Consider the following 12640-nt stretch of genomic DNA (forward strand, 5'->3'; position numbering starts at 1 on the left):
ACATTCTTTTGTTCTTTAAAGTGACCTTGTACAACAATAGCAGCAACCAATATAAAGTTAGCGCCTCTTGAACATGCACATTGTCGGTTTGCGATTTCTTTTAAAAAGAATTTTAATGTCACTTCATGGACTGAAAAATGAAAACTGTAGCACTTACTGCAACACAGAACATTGACATTTTTCCCTGAAAAGGAGTTCCAAGCTTTGATCTGTAAAGGAAAACTTGTCACCGTTTTTCACAGCTTCAAGAAGAAGTTTTATTTCAACAATATAACACAAGAATCTTGAATCCATTTAGATATGAAACAAAACGGACACAATGCTCACAATTATTTCCCGTGTCTGACATCATAGTTAAAAAAAGAAAAGAAAAGGAAAAAGGCTTTTCCATATGAAATGTGTTGCATTTCAGATAATTCTTCTTCTTACAACATACATCTGATTTAATGGCCATATATACACAAGCAAGATAAACACAATTTGTCAGTGTACAACAATAAAAACGAATGATCTGATGTAATATCAATTACGAACATTTCCTATGATCTGTGACACTAGAAAATACAATAATATCACATGTGTTCATCATAGACTTGGTCCAATCTGTAGGAGACTTAACTATGTTTAACAATGTCTTCTTGTTACATAAATGTCATTCACATAGAATTTATTTTAACACAATATTTACATGAAAAGGTTTTTAATGATAAAATAGATAATGATCATTATAAAAAGAAGATGACAAAAAGCTTTGAAAGTTTAAATAAGTTTCAGTTCAAATAAAATTAAATCAAAATGAAAAAAAAGGCATGCATTGACATCCTTCAGATAACCAGGACAGTTAAATTAGAATAAATTTAAATAAAGTAGTGATAAGATGCAATGATAAAAATATTAGTACAGGTGACGTTGAATGTAGTATTTTGTATCTCAGGCTTACGTTAGAAAACGGTTCGTCTCCGCTTTTGTAAACATTACATCTTGTAAAGACGGGAGAAAAATAGTTATAGATGTAATTTTTCGATTTTCCCATCAAATTAAATTTTTAGACACACTTGTAACAAAAGCCGTGTCCATGAGGCATAACAAAACTAGTGGCACTTTAAGAATTCTTACTTTCAAAATGACCTAATATCCAAAATCTTTGTTTCAAATCTATAAAATACTCCAGGGGATTCTTGCGTTGGTTAAAAGCTGCTCTGTGCACGTTGCTGAACACAGCTTCATCTCCTAAAAAGTCTTTGTCGTCATATAAATACTGAGGTAAAGAGGAGAATGCTGAGTTGTTGAGGGACAAAGGTCCTGGCTTCTTTGAGTGGTTGTTGCCACTTAAGGCCTTAGGTTGGCTTCTGCCTGTAGTCAGTGATGGCCTTCCACAGTTTACACAACACCCCACCCCTGAGGAGACAGACACGAAACACAGTTAGGTTCCAGTAGACGGAGGGGAGTTTGCTACATTCATTAGAATTACCTGTATTCCAAATCATTACATTTGATATAGATTATCTCGAATATGCAAAACAAGCATGAACCAAAGTTTAAAAAAAAAAAAAAAAATAGATATAATGGTTGAATAAATAGCACTGTAAAACCCACATGATACAGTTTAATCAAATCTGCAGAATTATCAATGTACTATGGTTTACAAATGCAACAACACCCCCACGGAGTGAAACTACTCTTTCCAGCTCTTGTCTTCTACAAGTGGGTGAACAATCCAGTGTGTAAGTTCTGTATTATACCATTTTCCCAAAAGTCTAAAGCTGAGATAAGCACCAGTAAGTATGTGATACATTTCAGTAAGTTGATATTGTACTGTACGGTTGCTCATTAAGAAGCAATAAACTTGTTAGTTGTTTCAGTTTATGGCTGTTAATATGTTTGATATCAATCAACAACAGACAAACAGACGCAAATAAAAAAACATTACTGTCTTTGCAAGAAGTAAAGAAAACATTTATGATTTATGTGAGCGTGTATGAAACCTGAACTGAAGGATTTTTAAGACTTTTCCAGAGCTGTACTTATAGAAATCCTTTCACAGTTATCCCTACAAGACCTGTGTTTTCTGACCACTTGGTGGTGTACATATCATGCACATATTTAGTTTGATGTTTAACTCCACTTTAGACGCAACTCACTCTGCTCACATACAGGATGAAGACACGAGGCGAGAGAAAACGCCACTGCAGTGTCTAGGTACTCCAAACAAATGTAACACTACCTTTTGTTGACGAGCACGTCAAAAACTTGCGCAAACCCAACTGTGGGAATGGGACTGTATGGAGTCTGACTTGCAGTGCAGGTGCAGTGTCAGTGTGAGTCTTTGTGACGAAATGGAGAATACAGAAGTGGGACTGTTTGAAATTGTATCACAAAGAGAGGACGGGTTTCTTTTTACCTCAGTCTTAAACTCTTCAGATCGTCTCTCGTCACGTCATGCAGGATGTCGTTCAACGTGTACTCCTCATTAAGTATCTTCAAAGAAAACAGAGTGAAGGATAATTACATGAGGGGCATGACGGTAGGTTCTTGGGTATGTGAGCTGCTGCACTAAGTCGTCATGATCCCCTTAAAGCACTCCGATTATAAATACTGTTTAACAAAATATTGATAACACCACGTAGCTTTTTATGTCAAAGGCAAATTGTTGACTTGGGTTTTAAATCATGGCACCCACCCTGTCTATGGAGTCCTGGTCAGCATCGTAAAGCCGCAGCCAGCTGGTCAGCTCCGGGTCTTCATGTCTCTGTGTGGGTTGACTCCCCTCTCCCTCCACACCGTCTGATGATGTAGGAGATGTGGGAGTCTCTAACAGAAGAACATAACGAGGAGCTTATGTTAGTACTGTTAAAAACACTCAATAGGTACAGTGCAGCCTATTGAATTCTGTAAATGAAATGACTCCTTTCATTGGGGATGGCATTGATTTTCAGAGCGGTGGACACAACACTCATTCATCATGTTCAGGTTTTGCAACCATGCGGACACTTCCATAATGTGTTCAAGCCCATTTACACTAAATCACAGGGAAACTATAAAATAGCTCAAATATATCTAGTAAAATTCTATTGAACTTTTATTTCTATTTTACTCAAGATCTAATTTGGCAGACTGTGGCCCCTCAACCAATTAACTTTATGCTTTTACTTTAATTTAACACCGATTTAAAAAAAATGCTGGACACACCATCATTACAAATTCTTCTTCTTGCTTCACTATAATTCAATGTTATTATTCGTATATTTTTTTTAAAATGGACGAAACTTAATAATCATTACATTGTGATAATCAAAAGCAATGGAACTTCCACATTTAATTCAACAATCTGTTATCCACCTACCACCTCAGATAGATTCTAAGTTCTAAATGAACCATCCACTATGACAGATGCAAACACGCTTAACAGCCTTTTATAGGAAAGTTTAACATCTAGCAGCTGATTCTCTCTCAGAACTTGTTAGAGGTGGATTGTGGCTCAGAAGATCAAATTTTAAAATGCAGGTGAGACTCTCCACACAAGGCTTAAAATTCATAGTAAAAGATAAAGTGACAGTTTAAAAGGTGCAGAAGAAGTTTTAGCGCTGCAGGACACATTTGTATCACCACATCAGCAAGTCAAAATGGAAATGATACTGGAAACAGTCATTAACCAGCTAATTGGAATTAGAGATCAAATAGTTTACACCTCAAGGAGTTGATAAGAAAGCTTTTGTTTTCGTTCATTATTTGTGACGATTCCTTTATAAAGTGTTTTGTGAGCTGGAAACAATAAAGCCAGGTTTCTCTGTGTGCCAAGATTTTTGGTTTATATCACTATTAGTATTGAAGACCACGGCTGTTAATGTAAAGTAGATTCTCCCGGCTGGCTGCAAGATGTGAAGGCAGATCGGAAGCCAGGAGCTGCAGCAGCAGCAAAGGTGGAGCTCATTTCAGAGACAGTGAGAGTGCGGGGAGATAAGTTTGGATAAAAGCGCAGACCTGCGGGCTCAGATCGCAGCCTCAGTAGTCTGATCTCTTGCTCTCTCTCCTCCAGCACTTGTTGCAGGATGGCCTGGTACTCTCTCTCCTTCTCCAGCAGCTGTTCCAGCAGCCTGAAGTCAAACACATGGAGGAAAATACCAGTTGATGGATAATTTATGACGTTCTTCACAAAACAGACCAATCAAGCGATACTGCTCCACTGCTTTAATGTGTCTGTCTACCTGTTGGTCTCCAGCTTCATCCTGCCCAGCTCCATGCTCACGGAGCGCTGTGCGTTGTGCGACTCGTGAGACACTGTGGAGCTGAGCGTGCTGACTCCCGAGGTGACCACCGTGTCGTCGTGAGCGGCGACCGGAGGCACACGGCTCTGGCGGGTGGAGTTTCTGTCCGGCTCGGCGTCATCGTCGACGTCCTCCTGATCGGCCGCGTCGCTTTCAGAGGCCAGACTAAAGTGAGGCCTCAGCTCTGAACAGTCGGACGACACACAGTTTGAGACAATCTGATCACAATTGCACAAAACAAGACGCAAAACAGCTTCGTAAAAATCTAATAAAGTTTAATGTGAAACCAAAGACTGATACAGGCATGCGCTGCCCCTTTACACGTCTGTTAATAAAAATTCTGACTGTTCAAGCTTCCTCAGCTCTTGTATTTATGGGCTCATCATTGCCTGAGGGGCCATTCATAATTGATTCTGAGGAGCTCTACTAGAGACATTGATGATGCTACCTGGCACCAGGATTGTGATTGCAGTCTGCACAGCTTTGCGGATGATGTTGTCCAAAGCGAACATCCAGTGAGGCTTGATGTTGTGGTTTCGCAGCACTTTGTTCACCTGGAAAAAGAAATCAAGATTGTTACACTCATGAGCATAATTACATATATTTCCTTCATTCAGATTATAGAAAATAATTGCCGAGTGCTGCTCTGGTCTCCTGCATTGGAGATTGAACAGTCCTATGAGTGTACGTCATTCTTCTCCTTCTCATTTGCTTTATTGAAATCGCAATCAGACTAAACATGGTCGACACGAATAGTATTTTTTCTCTAGGCTTAAGGAGTGGACAGCGTCAAGAAACCAAAATATAATACAAATGCACATGAGAATAGAAGACAGAGAGAAACTCACCACAAAGCATCAAATAAACTGTTTAACTAGAAAAAAATGTGCATATGAGTTATAGCACAATGAATGAAGGGAGAAAGTCCAGTCCATGTGTCGAGCCCATAACAAAATAAGGAAGTCTAAATATATCATTCACATACCACTATTAATGTCTATAGTGAGAATGTTCTATTGAAAAGAAGCTTAACCCAAATTAAAATAAACTGTTGAGTTTTTTTCTCCCCAGGATCAAATCTAGTTTTGTGCAGGAATCAGTCCCACGAATCTGATGTAGGTCGAGGTCGTGAACTTGTAAGCACAGTCCAGTATTGTTTGAAAACGTCACTTATGCACCCGACGTTGCTCCAAAAGGACTCTGTCCACGGTCACAGTTGGTTTACAAGGATCCTTGAGAAGGGAACAGTCCTTCAGCAGGACATGATGACGCTATATCCTTGAAATACCTTCAACCACATGTCCTTGAGCTTGAGAAACACCTGTCAACTACTCTTTACTCTTCTCCCTGATGACCAGCAGGAGGCATCAGAGCTTCACTCTCCTTCACAGTTATGTAATCCCCTCACTGACATGAAAACAACCACTTGCTGTCATTTCATCTGCATAACTGCATTTCTGAGGAGGAGAGCAGATGATGAGCCTTTCTACAGAATGCGCAATTACTCTCCACAGTTTCTCATCTCTTGAGGAGAGAAGTATTTCACAGTTATTCCTCTGATCTCTGTGCAGGAGGAGCGGCAACAAGGCAGCCTGAATGTTTTCTGCAGCTTGTATAAATTACTCTGAAGGATAGAAAGACAGGAAATCACATTTAGCAGGTGTCAGAGAGCAGAAACTTTGTATTCTGTAAGAGGAATTACATTAAGAGACGAATCCCCAGGTCGATCATTTGGAAAGCTCAAAGCAATTGTATGCATGTAAGCTTTGCAGCAAAGATATCAGTGTTTTAGGGATTTTAGTTGTCAGGTTTTGTGTTTAAATGTTTAATTAACAAGACCAATTTGATGATGGCTTTAGTGAATTGCAAGACATATGAATCCTTTCAGTACTATTTAATCTAGTTTTGCAATGTCAAAAAAAGAAGAAAATCCGTCTGTAAACACTTACAGCATCCTGGAAGCCGAACAGCACGACCTGCAGCTGACTGATGGCGGTGCTGTCAAAATCCAGCTCCAGCTTGAGCTGAGACAGGGTGTTGGCGATAATTTTCCTGTCTGCCATCCGCACAAAGTCAGCCAGACTCACCACAAGGGTGGAGATGTGCTGAGGTTTCAGCTTCATTGCTTCAGAGCCCTGGAGGTCGGAGACAGAGGGCCGGAGGGGGGGGGGGGAAGACATGGAAAGAGAGAGTTTGGTGCTCCGGCTGTGTCTGATGATATCCATCACTACCTTGACGTTAGTGTCTGTTGTTACTGACCTGTGTGAAGGCCTCCATCAGGTTGGCCACCACTTTATCCTGATCCTCGGTCAGGATGTGGTGCAGCGTTGCTCGCCGCTCGCTGTCTTTGCGAAGCATAAAGAAGCCAGAGTCCTTCTCATCAGGAGATGGCGGAGCACTGTGGTCCTCAAAGTTTTCCACCGGAATACTAACAAAAACAGAAAAATGGATAATAAAACACCGAAATCCTGGATTCACAGAGGAATCTGTTGTCATTTTGTGTCAAGATGTTGGGCAGCACAGTGGAGTTGTGGTGAGCTCTCTCGGCTCATAGTGAGAAGGTCACAGGTCCACACACATAAATATGAGTTTCTCTGTGTTTGCCCTGTGATGGACTGGCGAACTGCATTCACACACACCAGGCTGGGATCACTTCCTGCACCCTGCAGCACTTAGTTGGATAAAGTGGCATAAAAGATGAATGGATGTCTCAAAAGCTCATGTTGGCTCTGATGTAATCTATGTTTTGGACAGAGTATTTAGACGTATGAGCACGGTACGAGTGTTATACTTAATTTCAGGCTTCAGTGCAAAAGGAAACCGTGCGTTGTATTACTGTCCTGCTTGAAAATTGTTATGGCCTTTAATGGAACTGCTGGGGAAGACTTTTGCTTCACTCTTAATAGATAGAATACGAATAAATATTTCGTCTCTGTGTTAAAATCCGACCATTTGTAAATTGGCACACAAAGGATTTGTTTATGCCGAACAAAGTGCAAAATCATTCATTTAATTCAAAATGCAGCAGTTATTTTCAATTTGTTCTACATTTTATGTGCTCATGGACACACTGGTTTTGAAATGAGGTGCATTCATGTCTTAGAAAGTGAAAATATTTATTCAATGAGTGAGATGGTTCTTTATCGGTCTGAATGGCCTCACATTCAAAACACCTATGATGAATAAAGAACGTCCGTATACAGTAAAACCTTTTGAATCACAAAGTTCACTTCGCATTGAAATGACCCAAGATGAAAAAATATGATGACAGGCTCAAAATCTCCAAGTTTTTTTTTTTATTTATTTTTTTAACACAAATCCCAAAGTTTTCAAATTATTAACCAATCAGCAGATACATACTTTACTTTTAACTAGTATTTCTTCCTAATCCCCAGAGTTGTACAACTACTGAAAATCAGTGCTTACAGTTACTTACTAGTCACTTTCTTTATGTACTGGAGTTACTTCTCAAGTGACTGCAAATGTACAGTAATTAGTTACTCAGGAAAACACGTTCTACATTACTTCTTCAACTCGGACAGTCTTCATAATGAATACAGAGCTTCTGTGTCAGCAGTGGGCCAGTATCAAGTTGTTGGAGAAGAAATGCTCTATAATCTGCACGTGAGCAGTACAGAAGGATTTATTAACTAATGACAACAAGAGCGAGAAGCAATGAAGCCACTATAATGAGTTACCTTCTTGCTGACGGCAGCAGACAGCTCTTTGTGAGGCGAGTTAATTATATTTAGAGCTGCTAATGCATCCACTGCAGGCTCTGTGAACACAGGCTAATGTTACTTACAGTGGGATGTTTTTCATGTTGCTGTCAGCCTCGCTGAGTTAGTTTAAGATTAATGAGGCAATTCTTCTCCAGCCAACAGGAGTATGGTGAGATCAGAATAACAGAAGGGTACATCTGTGAACCAAACCGGCTCTGGAACCCGTGCGTGCCTTACCTGAGAAAAAGGGACCTTGGTCCCTTGACATCCCTCTCGCTGTAGCACTTGACGCTGGGCTTGAAAATGAAGGGGTTTGCGTTGAGGTCGTTGTCAGGGGAGACAGAGCCATACTCGCTGCTGCTGCTGGTGTCCTCCACCACCACCGGCACCGGCAGAGAAATACTACGGAGGTACTCTAAAAGGACGAGACGAGTCCATGATGAAGCGTCTGGAAGCTGGAACAGTGCTTGTTGCGGCATGTTTACATAAATATCCTTATGTATTGCTTCGTACCAGGGAGGCAGAAGCTGCTCTGGCAGCAAAGCAAGTGAAAAAAAGTGTTGATGGATTATTTCAACTGTGTTCATAAATATTAAGTCCAACCTCCTACAAAAACCATAAAAGAACTCACAAATACAGTTTATGATTTATTTAAAAAATGCATGTCGTCGGAAATGTTTTTCAATGGATACACAAATATGCAAGGTCATATTTCTTTAATTGTGTTTCACAGGTTGGCTATAAAATACAAAAAGCTAAAATATCAAAATGGTTTTAGATCAAATTTACAAATACATTTGAATTACTATTATATAACTATTATAGTATATGTGTATGCGTCAGAAATTATATAAATTATAATTTCATATAGAAAATGTGGCATTCCTATATTATTAGGCAGATCTGTGTGTGTATCCCAAAAACTTTCTATGAAGACATGCTTGTATCTGTAAAAAAGTTTTAGTGAATGCTTTCATGGTTCTTGCTTGAGATCTGACTCAACACAGAAAAGACAAATAAGTAATATCTATCTTGATTCAACTGCCTCAATGTGATGCAAATTGAACATCTGGCTGCAAAAAAGCCTCTTGTGTACAAGCTATCAAACATCATTTGAAAGCATTTAAAAATTATATTTTGTTCTGATCTGCGTGTTTCAAGCTTCTGAAGAGTAGAGTCAAACAAGGTCAGTGAGCGAGCAGCAGGAGAAAAATATCAACCAGTTTATAAGGTGGTCTCTCAGCAAATATGACTAAAACAAAGTCTGATTAAATGAAGAAAGCAAAATTGCTCACCTGACCCTGGTGACAGAGCTGCAGGAAAGAAACGGAGAATATGTGTGTCAGCGATTAAACAAGAACAAAACAGAACTTGTAAGGCAGGCAAGGTGACTGTGCAGCAAGGCAAAACAATTGAAGCTCTTCTTAGTGGTGTTGTCACGGCACATGACTGAAAAGAGGTGGCGGGGTTAAAACATAGGTAAAACTCCACCTTAGATCAGAGGTTCATTAACGTTTTGCCAAAACATCGGAGCATAAAGTCACGACATTCTCAAACAACTGAAAAATAACACAAAACAACATGAATGAAACATTTCTATCAAATCTATTTATGAGTCAAATTAAAGCAGGATGCACAGGACAGTTTAAACAAACGGCAATATAGATCTGTAGATGTGAAAAAACTGCTATTAGTCGCCCCTTCCCTATTTTGTTTTCAATGTTGGAGCGAACTAGAAACCTTCCTTGTATTTTTTGTTCAGAGGAAATCATGTCGCGAGCTCAGAGGTACCAGTACCGTTACTGCTCACAAAGCGACACACAGCCTGAGCGTGCTTGTATAACGTACCAGTCTGTCTACTAATTTCAAGCTGTCGTCCTATAACCATCCCAAAAATTACAGGGAAAAATAAAGGTTCTAAGGAATTAGAAATATCAAAGTCCCACTGCATCTTCAAGACAACAGCTATCGGCTTAAGTTTAACTTATCAATCATATGAAGAATTTTGTCTCTGGGGTGAGTTTATTTGTGCTCCAGTGTTGTTTCTATTTAATTCTATTTATTTATGGACATATTCTTGACTAGATTTAATACTACATCCTTGTCTACACCGACCAATGTGATGTAACCGTAATGCTGTGATTGTCAAGAATATACTCTGTACAGTACAATCATTTATATATAATGTGACAAAGTGAGAATAAAGAAAACTAAAATGTTCCCACCTGTGAAACTGCTCTTGCCCTTCTTCTTGCGGCTGGTGACGGTGAGAAACTCGTCGGTGAGCAGGTCGAAGGCGGTGGCGCGTCGGTCAGGGTCGGGCTCAAAACAACGCAGGATAAAAGCTTTGGCCTCCAGCGACATGGACTCAGGAATCTCCGGGTGGATCTTAAACATCCCAACCTAGAAATCAACAAAACAGAAGATAATCTTTAGTTTGAAGAACCAAATCAGAAGCCTCTCCACCGGTCTAAGATGCTTTCCCGTCAGGGTGAATTATGTTATTAGCTGCACCTGCAAACTGCAATGTTTACACAGAAGTTTGAATCTAAGTTGAAACCTCAGGCCACAGTGCAGGTTGGGGCAACACACGAGAGATATAATACTCACAGTTCACGTGTGAGATTCTCCCTGAAGAGACACACTAGAAATTCCTCTTGTTGCTGTTGAAGAATGTTGACTTAAGATTAGCAGGGAGATGCCCCTCCCTCGAGACATTCCTCAGGGATGAGTGAAAAGTACACGAGGACTGCTTTCCTGTTAAAGTTAACCTGACGTGCCGCACAAAGAGTTGTTAGAACACAAGAACCTCTAAAAGTTGATGGGACTATACTTCTGTGATCGTTGAGAGATGGAAGTTTCTCCAGTTATGTTTCCTTTAGTTTGAGTTCAAAGAACACACGCCTCCTTGTTTGGATGGAGCACCCTTTAATTAAATCACATCATATGGAAAAGTCCATGATTCACCACTTTGAAAATGCTTTCCAGACATCGCCTCAAACGTCTTTACTGTCTTCAACGGGCTGCACATGGACACAATAATCCATTGGTGTGGCTGTGAAGCCTGGTCCATCCAGAGCAAATAAAGCATGCAGACCGAGTGCGTAAAGACTTCACACAAGGACGGAAAGTTAACCTGAGGACGGCGAAGGCTCCTCTCCTATCCACAGGGCTGCTTGTGTTCAAACAAACATTGGTGCACACGCAGTATTTGCAGTTTCTACTGGCCTGGATCATGTTACAACCTGTATGTGATAACACAATGCAGGCACATAGTTTCAGGAAACATCGAACTGATAAACACAGAACTGCTGATTATCACTTCTACCAAATGTAACTTGAATAGAAGAGAATGAATGGACAGTTGTAAATAAGCGAGCTGTTGAAGAATCAGGCTGATGGACGAGGCCTTTATGCATTATGTATGGTCAGTGTACAGTAGGTCCATTAAATGAGGCATGAGTCTGCCTAGATAATTACACCTGGCCGGTGTCGTCATGGAGGTCTAGAGGAAAAGCAGCTGTTCATATATCAGCTCTTAGCATCTTTTATTTTTCTTATTGCCTGATGAGTCCGACTGTTTTATTTCCAAACGGAGACAGAGCTGTGTATAGTCTGGTCTTCAACCTTTCAAATCACTTGATATAACCTGATTATGCGTGCTTCACCTCAACCTGCAGTCTCTATTATGATCTCACAAAGCAAACAACTGAATGCTTTTAGTTACATTTTTATGGGCCGTGATAACAGCAACGCAGTCTCACAATGACTTCTTTAGAAACGATTATAAAATGAATCGGTGCAAACATCACAACAGCGTTAACAATTTCAAATAAACAAGGAAAGTTTACTGGAAAAAATTTACTTCATAATCAATTAAAAACATTTTATTTGTAGGAATTACTTTGGGGCATATTTCATTCAACTTAAAAGGTTTTTTTGTGATAGTCAGATGACTTGATGATGCTGTTTGGTCATTTTTAAAGAGCGATGAAGTGGTTAGCAGTTTTGTTTCAAATTGAGCTTTTTGATGTACAGGGGTCCTGTTCGGCGTTTACAGAAAACTCTGAATCGAAGAGAGATGGACGCATTCTAGCTTGTCACCAAAATCCTCCCCCCCAAATAATGATTTTCACGTTGAGCTAATTTGTGTCCCGACACACAAGCAATGAATGGTCAATTTTTAAGTAAATATATTTTATTTAAAGTTTATCATGACTCGATCACCAAACAACTGAAAGTAATGTTAAAAGAGCTAAAGGACTCAAACTGCTGTAAAAGGAACCCGAATGTTTGTGAAAAGTCATCAAAAATGGCTCTTTTGGTCATAAACATTTGAGTTTTTGCAGTGTAGAAGCAACGTTTGCGAGTTCAACGGGATGAGTTTTACCTCTGGAGGTGATGCTAATTTGAATCTGATTGGATATTAAGCCATAGTCATGCACACCAAAACCTGAGTGCAGTAAAATAAGCCACATACTTATCCTATTCATACTCTCAAGAGGGCAATTATCAGCTCTCAAACGTCCTCAGATTAAAGTGATATGGTGGAGCTGCAGATGTTCATTGGCACTGCAACACCCATTCAAACGAGGATGCTCTGAAAACAGCTCCCACCGTCTGCGAGCTGCCATCTGAAATTAAACGCGTTCC

General features: G+C 39.8%; 1 protein-coding gene across 2 annotated transcripts in view; it reads right to left on the minus strand.

Moving 5' to 3' along the window:
- Nucleotides 1-102: 102 nt before the first annotated feature.
- The window catches only part of map3k5 (mitogen-activated protein kinase kinase kinase 5), a 68953-nt gene continuing 56415 nt past the window's right edge, over nucleotides 103-12640 (minus strand). For both annotated transcript variants that reach the window (XM_080490090.1, XM_080490091.1), the window contains exons 20-30: nucleotides 10213-10390; nucleotides 9283-9300; nucleotides 8225-8402; nucleotides 6525-6693; nucleotides 6215-6400; nucleotides 4714-4819; nucleotides 4206-4449; nucleotides 3982-4094; nucleotides 2681-2811; nucleotides 2402-2478; nucleotides 103-1398 (exon numbers count right to left, since the gene is read on the minus strand). In XM_080490090.1, the coding sequence (XP_080346216.1) occupies nucleotides 1338-1398; nucleotides 2402-2478; nucleotides 2681-2811; nucleotides 3982-4094; nucleotides 4206-4449; nucleotides 4714-4819; nucleotides 6215-6400; nucleotides 6525-6693; nucleotides 8225-8402; nucleotides 9283-9300; nucleotides 10213-10390 (1461 nt within the window). In that variant the 3' untranslated portion in view covers nucleotides 103-1337. The remainder of the gene's footprint in view (nucleotides 1399-2401; nucleotides 2479-2680; nucleotides 2812-3981; nucleotides 4095-4205; nucleotides 4450-4713; nucleotides 4820-6214; nucleotides 6401-6524; nucleotides 6694-8224; nucleotides 8403-9282; nucleotides 9301-10212; nucleotides 10391-12640) is intronic.

Source organism: Lipophrys pholis (assembly GCF_963383615.2).
Source record: "Lipophrys pholis genome assembly, chromosome: 21".
Lineage (NCBI taxonomy): Eukaryota > Metazoa > Chordata > Actinopteri > Blenniiformes > Blenniidae > Lipophrys > Lipophrys pholis.